Genomic DNA, 17,709 nt, shown 5'->3' with positions numbered 1-17,709 from the left:
TCCTTGCCTGGACAGCTGCAGTAACCGCCTCCTCCTGCCCTCTACCCACCTCCTTCCACACACCTACTCTACAACCCCTGCAATCCAGTCTTCTTTCCCTGGCTAACAAAGAGCACGTTTCCATAGCTGCCCGCCTCAGGGCAGCCTCCCAAAAGCCCTCCTCATGCCCGCAAGAGCTGGCTCCCACCCACATTCCCTTCTGCACAGCCATCTCTTTGCTCCCCAAAGTCCTCTACCCTGGACAAAGTCCGCTCCTTCCCCAGGTCCTCCTCCACCTTCCCAGACCTGAACAACTCTCCTCCCAGAAAACTACCAGCTTGAATTTGGGCTGGTCATTTCTATATATATTCTTAGGCTTTCACTATTTGTGTACATGTCCCTGGGAAATGTACACGGTCTCGGCAACACGGCCTTTAAGTTTCCTCATACTTGAATCATAGCAGCACGTTTCTCCCTGTCACAGAGACACACAGGAAGCACGGCACCTCCCCCACAGACCCAAAGCTGTAAACCTGTCTTGCAGCCTGCTGTGATCCCTAGCTGTGCCCCACACAGAAGATGCTCCATTAGCACTGTCAAGGGGTAAAGACCCTCCTGAGACTACAACTGTGACTTTAGTTGTGGGGTCAACAGGCTTAAGGTGCTGGGCTGCTTCTGTGCATGCCTGGGTCCTGCCACAGACTCATGCCCAGAACAGGTGCCCATGGTGTGTCCGCGGGGTCTAAGACCAGCCTCTGGGTGTCAGGGACTTGCTGTGGAACACCCAGAATAGTAAGTGTGTGTTCTACATTCATTTCGTGCTCCAGGCCCTCTGGCAGAGGGCACCCTCTGCATTCCATGGGTGATGAAATTGAGAAGACAGGCCACCACAGACAAGGTGCTCTGTGGTTTAGAGACACCCACGTAAGAATTAGCAAGGACATCAAGTAATGGTATCTCCAGGAGGTGAGGAGACCTTGTGCCTAGGAGGCTTCTAGCTATGCTAATGTTTTGTCTCAAGCTCAGTGGTGCCTTGATATTTCTTCCTTTTGGTTTCATGTCAATCCCACATAATCTTTTTTCTCCCCATGGTCACCCAGATAGCAGGAGCTGATGCCTGAGCTGGACTGCAGGTCTCACCACACACCCATGATCATGCTCCAAGATAGGCCTAGGTCTGCTGGGAGCTGGCATCACCTACTTGACAAGTGAAACAATACCTCATGGAGCCTCCATCTCCACAGGAAGTGGGCCCCACACAGGTGTGCTGTGCAGGGGTCATGGGACCAAGTGACACTGCACACTGAGCACAGACTATATCACATGGCTGTGCCTGGCATGCCAGTACCCATAACAACTCCCTGGGAAACCCTCCATCTCCAGAGTAGCCAGAAAAACATCTAAGGCCATGTGCTGCAGCATCTGGAAAAGCCTAGTCTCTAGAATTCCGGGCTTCTGAGAAAGAGCATGTATCAGCCTAAGTCCCTCAGGGAACCCTGGGAAGGAGGGCCTGGATGCATTTTCTGAACTTGGCCCACAGACCGACATCTCCAGGCAACCTCCCCAGCTGGAGGCTTCCCTGAAGGTATCAACTGCAGCAGCATCCTGAACCCCCGGGGCACTCATGCCCCAGCCCAAGCCTCTCAGGAGGTGTCTGGGCTGGACGGCCTTGTCTGTTGCCCCACTCACAAAGCTCAGGAACTTGCAGTTCAAGGACAGTGCCTGGAGCATATGCTGGTGGGGCAATGTGGTGGGTCCTGCTCAAAGTCAGCAGAAAGAGGGCTCAGGTGACCTAGGACTGAAACGGGGCTCCAGGCAAAGTCTTTGTCCTTGTGAGACTAGCAAGGACTTCCTAAGGATAAGAGCAGGGGACATCAGTGGAGCTGCCCAGAAAGGCCCAGCTCTGCCCTCACCCACTCACTGGGCATGTTGTGACCTCTGGGATGCCTGGGGTCAGGGCCAGGCTTATGACCCCTGCACAGGCACAGTGGTTACAAAATTCCCTTCAGCAGCTGTGCCATGGCCCATTCAGTGGAGCGGGAGGTGAGTGGTTAGAGGGTGCAGCCTGACATTCTACGAATGGGTAGAAACCACACCTGTTGCTCTTTCTCAAATCTGCTTCTTTCTCAAGAGCCCGGACGACATCTTCCAGCTGCAGAAGTTTGGTTTTCATGTCATCCTTCTCTCTCTCCAGGGCCATGTTGGCCTCCTCCTCCTGCAGGGCCTTGAGCTGCTCCTTCCCAGCCACCTGGGGACCAATGACGTGAGGCTGGGGGAGCGAGTGCCCTCCTTGGCCTTGTCCCTGCTGTGCTGCAGCCCCTGCTCCAGGCTGCTCTCCCCAGGCTGGCCCTGCTCCTTCATAGCCTGCCCTTGGCCCCCACTCAGGTGCCTAGCTCGCTCTAGAACAGCCAGTGACCTCTGTCTCTCCTCTGCCCACTGCAGGGGGGTGAGCTGGTAAGGCATCTCCTCCTGTTCCACAGAGCAGCTCCTGTGCTTCTATCTGGCTTCAGACCAGCTGAGCTGCTGGCAGGAGGCACTGGCTCCCCCAGAACTGCTCTTCTGTCCACCCCACATGAGTACACCTGTGCCCACCACTCAGGGGGAGCAGAAGCCAGCTCTTTGGCAGTGAGCACATGCTGACCATCCTCTCTGAGGCCAAAGCTCTCCAAAGGCCCTCCATGGGCCAGGGCTGGGCTCTGCCCAGCATTCACATGGCACAGGAGCTGACCTGGCACATCTCTGCCCCTGGTTTGCCCACTGGCCACACCCATCACCAGGTTCTAGCCAGGCCAGGGGCTGCCCCCTCCTGCCTGCAGAAAGGGGTGTGGGGCCACCTGTCCCCTCCTGCTCACGATCTGCCACCGCTGACCAATCCCACAAGCAGGCCCTCACTATGTCTGTTTCCCATACGATTTTTCCATTTACTTCCTCCAGGCGAGCTCCAGCCTCTCCTCCTCCAGGGCGAAGGGCTTGCAAAGCTCTCCCTGTTCCCTGCCTGTCAGCTCCTGCAGCTTCAGCAGCTGACTTCTCCAATGTGGGTGCATCTCCTTCCCCCTGCCCTGCCTCTGCTCCTCCTGGTCACCTCATGGACTTGCAGCAGGGGGCTCAGTAGCACCTCTTCCTTCTCCTGCAGAGGCTGCAGCACTAAGAGCTTACAGTGGGCAGCCTGCTGGGCTTGCATCCTTGAGAGCTCGTAGTTCCACACAACTTCAGCCTCTTTCCTACAGAAACAGAGCATGTCACAGGTACTGTGAGCAGAACTCCAGGCCCAGTCCTACCCCTGGGTTGGAAAGGCCTCCTTACAGGCTCCTCTTGTCCTGACCGCAGACCTCCTCTGCCTGCTCTTCCCCTCACCCCCCATGCACCCTAGTGCTCCGTCCATGCCCTGGGACCTTCCGTGGAGGGTCTATGGGAGGATATGCCCTCAGTGGGGTTGGGTTCTACATTTAGAAGCTGACACGAAACCATTAACATATATAACTGTTCACGTGTAAGCTGATTATAACTAAATAGGATAAAAACTCAGAATCTGAGTCATGTAGGCCACATGTCCAGAGTTCAGTAGCCATGCACGGCTGGTGGCTGCCATCAGGGACAGAGAAGACACAGGACGTGTCCCCCATCACAGGAAGTACTAAGAACAGTGCTGGTCTAAAACTTTAGTGAGATGTGTGTATCTCGCCTACAGTTAAAGCTTCTTTTGAAAAGTCGGTTCAGTTGCTGGGCACCAGGCCTTCATGGCCCTGGGAGAGTGGAGTCCCAGCCAAGGTGAGGGCACTAAGGACATGTTCGCTGTTCCTGGCTGGCGTCAGCCTGAGAACAGGACATGTGGCCAGATGTGGCTCTAGCTCCAGCCCAGGGAGGGACTGTGAGCAGCAAGCAGGTCCTCCAAATGACTGGCGCAGGCTGGTGGAAGGGGCTATCCTACACAGGCCCATCTGCTACCAGTGGGGGCACAGCTCTAGGGTTTAAGAGAAAATAAAGCTCAGAGGAAGCACACGATTTAAAAAATGACCTTCATCATCCTGTAGGAGAGTGACAGTTTCCATTGGCACCTGAGGGCCTGGTGGCCCTCCACTGGTGTCATCCGACTGCAGGGAGGAAGAAGCACCCACAGACTTGGGGGGTGGTCTGGTTCTTTCATAGCACGTCCAATGTACTCAGGCTACCTCCAATCACTGAGCCAAAGGGGAGAGCACACCCACCCACATTGGAGGGCATGGTCTCTACATAAAGGCTGTCAAAATCCTGCAAGCAGGGGGTGACTGAGGCCACATGCACTCAGCTCCAGCACTGAACTGCATCGAGCCCTGCACAGCCCCTCCATGAGGAGCATGGTGCAGTGGACACCTCCACTATGAAACATCTACTCAGCACTGGGTCAACATATCCTGGGTGTGGTCATCCCCTCCAGAGCTAGGTCGGTCCTAGGCACCCCTCAGGACTGACTAGCGCCATGGCTAATATCACTAGTCACTCACTCTACCAAGTCAGACCCACTCAATAAGGAATGGACACATGGGTAAGTCTCATATAACTGTGACACTGTTGGACACAAGATGCCATATTCCAGTTTTCCAAATAAACCTTTCCTCTCCTTTTCTCATAACTTCTGGCCTTTCCAAGAAACTCGCTAACCCAAATTACTTGTCTTTCCCATTGTTTTAGGGGTTTTAGAACATGTATCCATCTGCTCATGTCCTATAATACCATGTCCTAGAAAATGAGATACTAAAGGAAGAATGAGATACTAAAGAATTATTAGAATTATTAGAATGAGATCCTAAAGGAACAACCATCTTTTCAAAGAACATTCCTTTTCAAAGGAAGAACCTTTCCAAGTGTGAGGCAAAATTCTACAAGGAATTTTAACTCCTAGGCTCTAGTTAGCACATATTTTTAATACAAAGGGACAATGCCTACCTTGTGACCTCTTCTTTCTTTCTATTTTATTTTATTCATTTATTATTTAGAGAGCAGGGGAGGGGAGTGCCTGTGAATGCGGGGAGCGGAAGAAAGAGAGGAAGACAGAGAATCTCAAGCAGATAGCACTGAGCATGCAGCCTGATGAGGGGCTCAGTTGTGCTTGCCTGAGAGCACGACCTGAGCTGAAACCAAGAGTCTAACACTTAACTGACTGAGCCACCCATGTACTTCTGACCTGTTCTTTCAATGCTCACCTAACTGCCCCAAGAAAAAGCACCCCTTTAGAAGGCACTAAGATTCTGAGCAGGCTGCTTGACGAAATTTCAAGTCTGGATTCTTGGCAAGCACCACTAGATGTAAGATCCTGAAAGGATGCAGCACCTGACCTGATTCGTGGCAACTCAGTCCGATGCCTCTGGTGCTGCTCCTGCTCCAGCGGGTCCTGCTCTTGGGCCAGCAGCCCAGCCGGGCCAGACAGCGCCTGCATGCAGCACTGCCCCAAGTCTGCCCTCTCCAGCAGAGGGCTGCGGGTCACCTGCTGGAGCTGGTCCTGCAGGCCTCGGATGAGCTCCTGAGACTTCCTAAGCAGCACCTCCAGGTCAGCCCTACGGCACTCCAGCATGTGGATCTCAAGCCTGAAGGACTGCTGCATCTCCTCCCTCTCCTTCATGAAGTCCCTTCTCATCGCTTCCATTTCCCTTTCGTAGGAATTGACCTGAAAAGAGAAATGGGAGCAGTGCTGATCAGGAGTCCTGAAAATGACTTACTGGACAACACAACACAGAAATACCAGACCTCTAGGCATGACACCCAGAGAATCGTGGCCCAGACCCAAAGAAGTACACAGGCCTGTGAAAGGAAAGAGCAGCGCTAAGGTCAGTGGAGCCTCTCCTGGTGCTGGCTTCGGCCACTGTTGTCTTCCATAACCTTCATAAGGGTCTCGGGAGGCAGGTCCAGCAGATGGGTAACAGAGGCTAGGATCACGCTGGGCCAGATGCCTGGCCTGGCCATTTGGAGGGCAGACAGTGGGACAACTGAGAGAATTGCGGATCCTTCCTGAGACCAGTGCATGGCTCTGAACATCCTCTGGCCCCCAGGGTGTGACTACTGCAGGAATGTCTAGCTAATGGATCCAGAGAGCCCAGAGGCACAAGCCCAGGACAGGCAATCCCATCTTGCTGCTACTCTTATGCCTGATAACAAATCGTGGAAACAAGTCATAGAGATGTCCCTCAGTAAAACCCCACCACCAGTCTGCTAATGGATCAGAGAACAAGCTCATCTAAGAAGACAGACTCAGCCACGGTCCTGGCCACAAGGCCACAGAGTACCCCACAAAGGGCAATCCCAGGGTCACATCAGCTTAGAACACAGATGGAAGCTGTAATTTCCTGATGGCAGTGTGGGCGGGGAGGTCTGGTCTCAGGGTGACCCCCGTGATACTCGGGGACCCATAACCCCATTCCCTCCCTTTATTGGTCATTCTTCTTCTCCTGCCACCTTCCAAAGAAGGTGTGAGGCAGAATGTTCATTTTATTTACATTTCCCCACAACCTCCTGTCCCCGAACAGGCTTCCTAAGGGGCACAGGATCTAGGGCGCGCATGTGCACATGGAAACATGCACACACAAGTGAAGCTTTCCAGCATGTGTCACAAGGCTCCTGTGTGTCCCTGTGGCCACCCTTACCCGCCCTGACCTTGGTCTCCAGCTGGATCTTGAGGTCTTGGCAGTGTTCCTTCACCTGCTCCACCATTATCTCCGTTTCTAAACTCACTGGAATGGAGTCACCAACAAATGAAATGCCTGCAAACAAGGAGACATTCCCATTTCCACCCTGCCAAGGATGCCTAGGGCTGTTCCCAGCCCTCCGATCTGACATTTTGGCTGGCACTGAGTATTCAGCCCAGTCTTCTTCCACCATGCCCCCTACCATGCACAACCTTCCATGGGCCCTTTCTGCAAGAGGAATGTGGTGCTGGCAGAGAAAGCTGACCCTGGTGGGTTTCCACAAGCAATGTTGAGTTCTCAAGGTAGCAGCTCTTTAGAAATCAGCATTCCGAGTCTTTGCCAGAACACACACTACTCAAAGATATAAACAGGAGGCTCCCTGCAAGATCTGTCAGGCCCTTAGATTCCCTAAAAGATGCTGTGCATGGTACGTTTACTGCTCCCTGAATTCTCTTCCCCGATGACGCCAGGTGCACAGAGGAACTGGGAAGACCGAGCAATGGCGACGTGGCTATGCACTTTTCTTGGAGGCTTAATGTTACTTACTATTACATGATAATAACATGGCTTTTCAACAAATATGTTGGGCATAATAAATACTCATGAGCCAAAGTTCTGGCAGATCACATGAAAGGGGACATAAGCGACCCCTTGCTCCTGAGGATTCTCCTCACTGACAATATCAGATGTTCTTGCTCATGTTGCAAGGCGCCTGTGGAACCACAAGCACCGCCCTCACCCCGGGGCACCAGGGACTCCTTCCTGGTGCTACTGAGTAACATGCCAAAGGCTGACTCAGAATGTGAGTTTTGGCCACTGCTCCGGTTTTGCGTTTTGCGTTGGTCCGGGGCTGGGAAAGTGAAGGGAGATGACACACCCCTTAACAATTTGCCATGAAAAAACTGATAGAATGAGGGTCTTGGGGCCTAGAGAAGTCAGGATAAGCACCTTGGTAAAGAAGGCAGCCCCTGACTTGTAAGCTGGATCTGCCACCTGGTTCTGGCCAAGTAGGTCCAGGTGAATGGGCTGCTGGCAGGAGTGGCTCCAGCTGGAAGCAGTAATGGTATGGCTTCCATGATCCACACAACCCTTCTACCAAAACTCTCCTGTGGCAGCAGAGCCCTCTTCCTTTGAAGGGGCTGACAGAACTTTTGTGTTCAGAGGGAGGGCGGTGGGGGGCAAAAGGGAATAGAAAGGGCTCTGGTTGGGGGAGTCAGTGGCTAAGGCTGCCTTCTGATGCCCCAGTCGAAGGTCTTTTGGACAAGGGCCACCCAAGGTACAGGTCCCTAGCTCTGTTGCTCCCTGGGATCTGGCTGGTAGCTCTGGACAAGCATGCCATGCTCTGTGCATCCCACACTCCTCCATTGACAAAAGGAGTGCCCCTCAAACATGGTGCACTGGGCCTCTTGGTACTTAGAGCTTGTCCCAAACTGCACAGGCTGAAGAGTTAAGGAGCCTGAAGCTCTGGTCTTTGTCAGGTAACTCCTTCGGTGTCAGTGCTGTGCACAGGAGGACGGAGCCGGGCCTTCTGGGGTGCCACAGCTGTACCCCACCTCGACCCTTTCCATACCATCCAGGGAGTAAATGTCAGCCCTCTCTGTTGCAGTCCACATGAGGCCTCTGTGAATATAAGGAGTCTCTGACACATTTTACGTATTTACCTTCCCTCTCTGAGAGTTGTCACAGACCCAACACCAGACGTCATGCTCTGAGCCATCAGGCTCTGAGCGGGGCTGGGACACCATCACCCTGCTCACTCCAGCCTCCCCTCTCCTCCCTTGCCTAGATGACTATGTCCGACACATCCCCATGACCGAAGAGGCCCACTAGGACATGCCTGTCCTGAGGTCACTACCAGGTTATCATAAACTTCATCATTCCACCCAAACTGAAAAACCCTTACCCTCCTCACTCCTCTACCTCCCTTTGTGGGGGGCGCTGTGGGTACTGTCCCTGGCCTTGGGTTACAGGCCCTTCTCCCACATGTGGCCACTCAAAGGACACATGATCCTTCGGAAGCCTGACAGGCTGGGCAGCTGGCCCCCCACTCCTGCAGAGTCCTCTTGGACCCGGGGGAAGCCCGTGCAGTGGGGGAAGATAGACACCCACTGCCACCAGCCTCTGGTCTCCCACAGCAGGAGCACACTACCCATCACCTCCCAGGACTGGGATCCTACCTGCTGGTCCACGTCCAGAGAGGAGCCATTCCTCTGGCTGCGCATGGGGCTGGCTATGCCAGCTTGGGGGCAACCGTGCCTGCAGGCCTTCCAGTGCAGCCTGCAGCTCATCATTGCGGTCCTGCAGGTCCTGTAGGGCAGAGCCAGACAACCCCTGCAGCCAGAGCAGCCGCCTGAGGAGCGGCGAGGAGCGGAGCAGTGTGAAGCCCGCCTGCCAAGAGAGCAGCCAAGTGCCAGGCATTGACTGCCAGCACACAACACTTCAGCGGCCCTCCTGCCTCCTAAGTGAGCCAAACAAAAGCAGGGGCCACTTCTCAACCTTCTAGGACCCTGTACCACTTTTGAGCACTCCATATACAGGAGGGGTTCAGACAAAAAAAAAAAAAAAAAAAAAAAGAGTGGAGTGGAAACTGAGGAGAAGTGTAGAAAACACAGAGAACCGTAAGAGCTGAAACACCAGGGATGTTGTGACGTGGGTGTGAGACAGCAGGGTCCCAGGATGTGTCCTGGGATTCTTTCCTCTGCTGCTGTTGAATCTGGGAAGTGTTCTTTCTACAGTTACTGAGCCAAGAGGATACCAGGTGCTTCAGACCAAGGGCCACAGAGCCAAGATGATCATACCAAACAGAAAGGATGGGGTTTGGGTGAGCACGCACACTGGGGGAAGTGGAGGGATTGGGGAGGGTCATGAACGCTTCAGAGGAAGGGTCACATTTGCAACCAGTGTAATTCGGTCCACACATGAAAGAAACATCTCAACAAGTACACCTGGTTACCTGTTTTTCAAATGGCTAGAAAGGGTACAGTTAATAGTCACTTTCTCAGACAGTACCACAGCCAGCACACCATAGCTGTGTTGTGCTGTCGCGTCCACTCATGACTCTGGGTCTGTGTCCTCCTTCTCTGGAAGCCTAGTAGGCTTGTGATTGCCCCATGGCAAAAGTGATGGCAAAAGTGATGCCCCATCTTCCAAGGGTGCAGCTTTTAACTAGCTTCTCCTTTGGGGATATTCCCTCTGGGGGAAGCCCAAGCTAGCTAAAGGCCACATGGAGAGGACTTGGGGCCCAGCCCCTGGCACATCCACAAGGCTCCATATCCCTCACTGGGTTTTTAATCTTATTTAAGTTTCCTCTCCAGGAGGCTCTCACTGAATAAACCTCATCTTCCCAAAACTGTTCCTGAAGGCCAGCGCCTGGCCTGTGACTGCATCTCCCCTGGAGAAGGAGCCTCTCAGTGGCAGTTCTAGGTGGTGGGAGAAGGGACAGGCTCTGCACAGATCTTATCAGAAGCACTTCACAGAGGGTCATTGTACCTCATTCAGAATCTCCTAGACAAATATGCAAGTTTCCCCATGGAGGAAGTAGTTCTGTCTGGGGGAGGGGGGGAAGGGCAGGGCAGAAAGTTAGAGCTTTGGGACAAGTGTGCAAAGCAGAGCAAGCACCCCCTGGTTCCTGACATAGCCTGTGGTCACTACTGCTCCAGCCCTGGGATGTCTAAGAAAGCAGCACTCACCACATAGGCCACCGAGCATCTTAGGTGTGGTGAGTGTGAATGGAAGTGTGCTGCAGCCTAAAATCTACACCGAATTTCAAAGACTGGATTCTGAAAGAAGGATTTAATGGTAACATTGTAGATATACTGAATTAAATAAAATATTAAAATTGATGTCACCTATTACTTTTTACATTTTCTTAATGTGCCTATCGGAAAACTTAAAATTATATGTGTACCTTGTATTGGAAATTTTGAAAATACACACACATCCCAGAAATTCAGCAATTCCAGAAAGCAGATTCTCTTATGTGCTATGCTGGGGATAGACGTCTCTGCTCTGAGGACACAGCAGGGAGCATGGCCACCTCTAACTGATGAGGGTGACATGCACATACCCTTTCCAGCCATGGGCCCCAACTCTACACAAGGGGTTTCGGGTGGGGCTGGGGAGCCAGGCACCTAATTCCACAGGGACTGACATTTACTTGGGGTGCCTATGGGTGCCAAAGGTGCAACTACACCAGCCAGGAATGGCAACAAACCCATTGCCAGAATCCCGCAGTACTAAGGGTCTGAGGGGAGGGTGGGACTTCAACAGCAGCACTGGGAAGCATTGCAGAAGAACCGAGGGTGCCAGCAGGCTGGTTGGCACTACAAGCGAGGCCTAGGTAAGCACACACATAATGGGGGGGATGAAAAACCACCCAGGGATGGGCAATGGTGGGGACCTTGGTCAGGGCTGGTGTGCGCCTCAGGCCATTTCTGCTGCTATAACAAAATACCACAGGCAGGGATTATCAAGAACAGAAATTTAGTTCCCGTAGTTCCGGAGGTTAGAGTCCATGATCAAGGTGCTGACAGATTTAAGGTCTGGTGAGGGCCTCCCAGTTCATAGATGGCCATCTTTTCCTGTGTCCTTACGTGGTGGAACAGATGGCAGAGCTCTCTGGGATCCCTTATATAAGGGATATTCTCTATATCCCTTATATAAAGCACTAATACATTTCACCTAATCACCTCCTAAAGACTCAGTACCTCCTAAGCCCATCACTCTGCAGGAATAGGCTGCAACATATGAATTTGGGGACACACAAGCATTCCATGGGTAACAGTGTGGAAATGCAGAGAAGGAAAATCTACTTTTGGGGTTTCTGATCAAGAACATGCTCCCAAGTGTCCACCCAATGCAACAGCAGAAACATGAAACAACAGAGCACTCGGATCAACACTTAACACTCCCCTTTAACAAAGGCAGCCTCACTGAGAAAATGGAGACTCAGAGTTGAAGGAAATGACAAGAAGCTGAAATGATAGTTAAGTAGGAAGAAGATTCGGCAACAAGGGAAAGCATGGTTTCCTTGCCAACAAATATCCTGGTCACAAAGTACAGGGAAACACTAAGCAGTGATTTTGGAAAGGCTGGGTGATGCCCTGTGGGGAAGACTGAAAGTCTCCACATCTGGAGACTGACTGTAATGCTCTAGCAGCAAAAACAGCAGAGTAGCAGGACTCCTCTGGCTCATGGGAGAATTCCAAGGGTCAACTTATAAGTGTGGAGTTGGGTGCTGGGCTTGGGAAATCATCCTTTGGCAACCATCATGGTAAAGACTGAAGCAGAGACTAAATCTAGGGAAAATTCTGATGAAGAGCAGGATGTTTATGTGGTCTTTATGTGTCTCCCCACTGACTGCTCATTTAGTTGCATGGGAGAAAAAAAAAAAACAGTAATTATACAGTAGGGAAATTAGGCAACACCTTGACCAGGTGATCAAAACTTAACGTCTCCAATGCCCCCCCACTGAGAACACATAATCTCAATTTAATCCAAAGGAAATATCAGAAAAACACAAAGTAAGAATATTTTAAAATATCACTTTAAAAATACCCATGTCAGAGACAAAAGCTGGAGGAAAGCCCTGTAGACTGGATGTGCTCTCTCCCCAACCCAATTCCAGGTTATCTTCACACCCAAGGTGAAGGTTTTGAAGGCGGGACCTTTCATCGGGTCCTGAGGGTGGAGCCTCATGAAGCAGATCAGTGCCCTCCTATTAGAGACCCTAGAGTTCCCTTGAAGGCAGCTTTCTGTCTGTGCCAGGAAAAGGGCTGTCACCAGACACCCTGCTGGCCTGAGCCCCCCACCTCCACCCCCAGGGCTCAGGAAATTTCTAGCAAAAGCTTCTGCCTAACTGTTCATCTTACGTTTTAGGAACTAAACTCCTCAAGCCTTCTGCCTAGCTGTCAATCTCACCTTTTAAAAACAAACTAACAAACTGCTAGAAAGGAAAAAGCATTTGAAGAGGCTGGACTACAGATGAAGCAGAAAGTGCCAGAAGTGACCCACAGTTCCCTCAGCCTCATTATAATGTGAAAATCCCCTCTGAATATTTATCCCAAATCCTGCTAAAAGGAGCCTGCTTTCCCTTGTTCCCTGGGTTTTAATGACTCCCTGCAATCTCCCTGTCAGTACAAATAGAGTGATCTCATGAGGCAGCTCCACTGGGGTAGTCTCTGTAACTCACCACTTGGGGCTGAGAACTGTGGGAACGGAATCTCTTGTTTATAAGCCCCCCAGCCTGTGTCATCTTTGTTAGAGCAGCCTGAATGGCCTGAAATGGAATGTTTCATGACAGCCAAAGGCAGCATATAACCATCTGTGGGATCCGGTACTACAGGGGGAAAGGTCTAAAGGACACTGTTAGATTAACTGACAAAACAGAAATATGACCAGTAGGTTAAGATATTGTACCAGTGGGAATCAGAAAGTTACTAAGTGCGCCACAGTTAGGTGGAATGGGAAGCTGGGTCTTCAGGAAGAAAAGCCCAGACTTCTGGCTTTGGCACATTTCTGTGGTGTAAGTAACTCCCACCAGAGCTGATTTCAAGCCTTCCAAAGTTTAACAAGAAGCTGCAAAAACTCATGAACTCTTAACAATCAAGTCGGGGGCATCTGCACACCCCTCTGCAAGGTAGTAGGACTAAGCCCGGTCAGAAAAGCGCACCGACCTGCTGAAGGGTAGAGTGGCCCCATGGTGCATGGCCCCAGATGTTCAGAAAATCCCTGTGTATGCACATCCACACAGAGCAAGCAAGTATACAATGTGCACACAGAGTAAGATGTAAACAACAGGGGAATGTGGGTAAAGGGTATCCAGGTGCCCTTGCCACTGTTTCTACTTTTGTAACTTCATGTATTAGAAATTATTTTCCAATAAAAAGGTTCTTTTTTAATGCTCTAAATGTAAGTTTGAAACAGCAAAAATAGTCAAAGAATGGAAAGACCAATTTCTAAATAAATAAACTAACACTAACATGTACTATATTTCTGATGTTTCAAAAAGTCAAATTTCAAGAATCAGAAGTGAAATGAGTAACAGTTCTTTGAGTAACAGAGTCCTGTGAGAGAAAAATGGGGTTTATGCCTGTTAGAAAGATCCAGGGCACTAAAGTAGCATATTAGTTGAGTTAGTTACAGGCTCTAAATCAAGGCAACAAGCTTAAAAGGAGGGAGGAAACATGACATGTCACTGCACCCCAACCATCAGGACACACCCCAACCCCAATCCAGCACACCCCCAGGGGAGGGTCAGGAAGAGGGTGCCACAGCTGACCACACAGAGGAATTTCCGGAAGGGCACCCTAGTATTCCAGGTTGAGAGTGGAGGAAAGAGCACAGGGCAGAAAGCAGTAGGTTATATCACACTCCTGAATGGCACACATGCTCACCTTTATCCTCTGGTGTTGCCAAAGCAACATGCAGCAGGAACAAAGTCAATTCTGACTTTACTTTGGAGGGAAATCATTAAGAAGTGAATTGGTAATAGACCCTTAAGATCACAGAATAATGTTTTAGGTGTTGGGATCCTGGGTAATTTTAAGAGTGTCACAGGGTGGTGGTATGTTTCAGCACCAATGACACTGTTCATCACCTCTGCCCTGCTCTGTGGTGTCTCTAACTGAACAGATGGCCTCCCGAGGTGTGGCTACCTGCATGGTGCCTTCAGAACTGGTGCCAGTCTCTCACCCTTGGCCCGCCCCATGGGGCTGAGCACGGGCACTGTGTAGGCAAGTTGGGTCCCCCCTCTTTATGGAACACGAGACTTGGGGGCCCCATCTATAGAACACAGGCTGAGATCGGAGGCTCCACCTGCTCTGCACATGCAAGGATGCTCCTGCCAAGACATGCTGGACTACCCTTCATGTGGAGGCCAGGAATGTGGCCCACCGTGAATGACAAGACGTGCATACCACCATCCAGATCTAAACCAGTCAGACCCTGGTGACCTGTACCACCCACCCATCCCGTGAGTTCCACACCCGCTCTTACCAGGCATGGCTAAGGAGGGCTATGTGGCCTTCTGGCACCAGGAGGTCTCTAGAGGGCCAAGCTCTTAGTACCTTCCCCAGCACCATCACTCTTGCTGCAAAGTGGGCTGGGCAGGGGGAGGGGGTGTGGGGCAGGGGTGCATGAGGGCTCCATGCACCAAAGACAAGAGCAATGGCCCCAGTACAAGACAAAGGCAATGTGATGGCTCAAGGTGGCAAAGGGGGCTGGGCGGGGCACGTACCCGGCACTTGCACTCATACTCCTTTAGGACCTCCGCGAACCTCTCCTCCTGGGCCAGGAGCTCTGTGCTCTGTGGTTCCAGCTAAAAGTCAGACCCACACAGGAATATGGCAGACAGGAACTTAGGCCAGGTAGAATGTGTGTTATCACCCTCTCATGCTCCTCCCACTAGGCTCAGCATCTCTAGGTACAATCTTCCATCCCTCTTCCTCCTCCCTCCTCTTTTTTAAAAGACCTCAAGGCAAAAGGAGGCTCTGAGTTCATGGAAGGTGGTCCTACTCCCAGCTGGAGTCTGGGGTGCATTCCTGCCTCAGATGCCTGGGACACCCCCCATGCAGCACCTCTCCCACCCTCCTTTACTTAAAGTGATGGGCAGGGCCAGAGGGAGACATCTCATGATGGGCATGGAGCTCTCCTCTGTGTCCCTCACCACTGAGAACCCATCATGAGGGTCTGTGCAGATGGCACTGTCATTAAATGTCCAGCAGGCATAGCGTCGCTAGGGTGTACCAGTACCCTGACACTGGCACAAAAAGGAAGAACACAGAAGGAGAGTTGCCCTGTTGCTTTTCTCTCCATTCTAGAATTGTAGTGGGAAATAACTGAATTCACTCACCTATGTATTCTTTTTCAAGTCCCTGACACTTTTTACCCAGAACCCAGAAACTCAGAATCAGCAAAGGGACTTGCCTTGTCCTTCAACACAAAGTCCAGGTCATTCTGAAGTTTCAAGACCAGCTTCTCTGATTCCAAAAGCTTTTCCACAACTTCAATAATCTCCTTCTGTAATCGACTGTTTTCCTATAAGACACAAGCCAGCAGTTTGCTGGACTTTGGGAGTGGAGGACAGAGCTGTGGGCAGCCTGTCTCCCCTCTGCATCAGGGACTTTTCCCTCAGCAGCGCTCACAATCATGAAAGAAACCTGAAAATGCAGCATGACTGGTGCTCACTGCCTTGGCACCTGCAGTGGAGGCTGTGCTGGGGACCAGCACCACAGAGCCCCTCACCAGTGCCTGTCGCTTTCCCCACTGCCCCTTCTTTTCATGCCCTGAATGTTCAGGGAGGCTATGAGTAACACAAGAAGAGGCTGGGGGGCAATCCTTTCTGAGCTGTTGTCTGAAAGAGGGATTGGAAATGGCACCCTCACAGCTCAGATGTCCCCTGGGGGAAGAAGGCAGTGCCCATAGACACAGGGAACCAGTGAGAAGAGCACTAAGGACACAGTTCAGGCAAGGACACAGCTTTTCCCCCAGGGAGACAGAGACCAGGCAGATGTGGAAAGAATCTGCCGTCTCTGAGTTAGGAGAGGAAGACAGGAGCCCAGGAGGGACCAGGAGACATGGGGCCAGAGGACAGCTCAGGGGATAGAACCAAATGTATGGTGGGTATGGGTCATGGGACATTTACCAAAGCCCAGAAAACCCATTTGCTTCAAGCTACACACCAGGACTCCAGCAGGGTAAGCTTTAGGTTTTGGGTTTTTGCTGATCCTATAGACACTCTGGTCTCGGGGTGGGGAGGGCATGCAGCAAAGCTGGCTGTGGCTGCTGAACCTCTCTGACCACTGTCACCCTGAGCCAGAGCAGAAAGTAAGAGCTCTACAGGTCCCCCATGACCAGAGAGAAGGAAGAGGCAATGCCTCTTGTGGAAAAGCCAGGACCCTATTGCTTTGGCTGAGAAGTGTGTTCTCTCTGGTCACAGCGGATGCTCCTCAGTTAGCAATCCCAGGCATTTCCCTACCATGGAAATGTGAACTTAAGATTCCTAGGAGGCTGGGGCGCCTGGGTGGCTCAGTGGGTTAAGCCGCTGCCTTCGGCTCAGGTCATGATTTCAGGGTCCTGGGATCGAGTCCCGCATCGGGCTCTCTGCTCAGCAGGGAGCCTGCTTCCTTCTCTCTCTCTCTGCCTGCCTCTCAGTGTACTTGTAATTTCTCTCTGTCAAATAAATAAATAAAATCTTTAAAAAAAAAAAAAAAAAGATTCCTAGGAGGTTTCCAGTTCCTGACTAGGAAAATGTGGGGAGTTGGAGGATGAACTTTCAGGTGACCTCCTTTTTGTCGTTCAGGGCAGGATGACCTGGCGAAACACTGCTCCCCATCTACCTTCAGGGCCAGGGTCAGCTTCTCCCGGAGGCTGGCCTCCTCGGCCCGCAGGCGCTCCAGGTCCTTCTCCAGCATGGCCCTCTGCTTGCAGGTCTGCTCCCAGAACAGCTCACGTTCCCTCTCCACCTCGGATCGCAGGAGGCTCAGCCTTTCCCGGTACCCCTGCTCCAGATGTCTGCAAAACACACCCAGTCATGTGTCAATATGTCATGTTGAGTCCCAAGGAGACCCCCAGACCCATAATGACCCCCTCCTCTTGGGGGACATCCCCTGGGCAACTTGGTCTTTCTTCCCTGGAACCTTCCTGCCTGTAGCACTTCGCCACACTGTCTGGGACTCAATTGTTCCTGCTTGACAGATGGGGTCACTGGACCTTGGCTAAACTGCACATGCTGTAAGGGCAGGGGCCCTCCTTTAAAGCCCCCCTACCCTGGGCCTGATGGTGGATGCGCCCCCACACCCTCCAGGACTAGGAAGGTGACAAGGGAGGCCAGCAGGTCCCTGGAGCCTCTGGAGTAAGCTAGCCAGTGCTCTCTCTGGGTAGACCTCTCTGATGCCCTCTCCCCTTCAGCTACCTCCCACACCAGGGCAGCCTGGATAACCAAATGTGTACCAAAGTAAGCCCCTCGTGCAGGACCCAGGCAACATAAAACCTGCAGACTGCGAAAACCAAAGCAATCAGAGGGGAAGGTATGAGACATTTCTCCCCCTCAGTTTCTGCTTACTCTTTTGTAAGA

At 51.8% G+C, this 17,709-nt stretch overlaps 1 protein-coding gene across 5 annotated transcripts in view; it reads right to left on the bottom strand.

Moving 5' to 3' along the window:
- Positions 1-17,709, bottom strand: part of NINL (ninein like) — a 157,209-nt gene that overhangs the window by 30,821 nt on the left and 108,679 nt on the right. For 2 of the 5 annotated variants that reach the window (XM_032351598.1, XM_032351600.1), the window contains exons 12-17: positions 16,973-17,147; positions 15,561-15,671; positions 14,872-14,952; positions 8,813-9,023; positions 6,604-6,710; positions 5,292-5,620 (exon numbers count right to left, since the gene is read on the bottom strand). In XM_032351598.1, the coding sequence (XP_032207489.1) occupies positions 5,292-5,620; positions 6,604-6,710; positions 8,813-9,023; positions 14,872-14,952; positions 15,561-15,671; positions 16,973-17,147 (1,014 nt within the window). Of the gene's footprint in view, positions 1-2,075; positions 2,228-3,061; positions 3,201-5,291; positions 5,621-6,603; positions 6,711-8,812; positions 9,024-14,871; positions 14,953-15,560; positions 15,672-16,972; positions 17,148-17,709 lie in introns of all 5 variants that reach the window. The other 3 variants (XM_032351599.1, XM_032351597.1, XM_032351601.1) reach the window with 3 other exon arrangements.

Source organism: Mustela erminea, chromosome 7, assembly GCF_009829155.1.
Source record: "Mustela erminea isolate mMusErm1 chromosome 7, mMusErm1.Pri, whole genome shotgun sequence".
Lineage (NCBI taxonomy): Eukaryota > Metazoa > Chordata > Mammalia > Carnivora > Mustelidae > Mustela > Mustela erminea.
The sequence above is the reverse complement of the archived record's forward strand: the minus strand, read 5'-3'. Positions and strand labels throughout refer to the sequence as shown.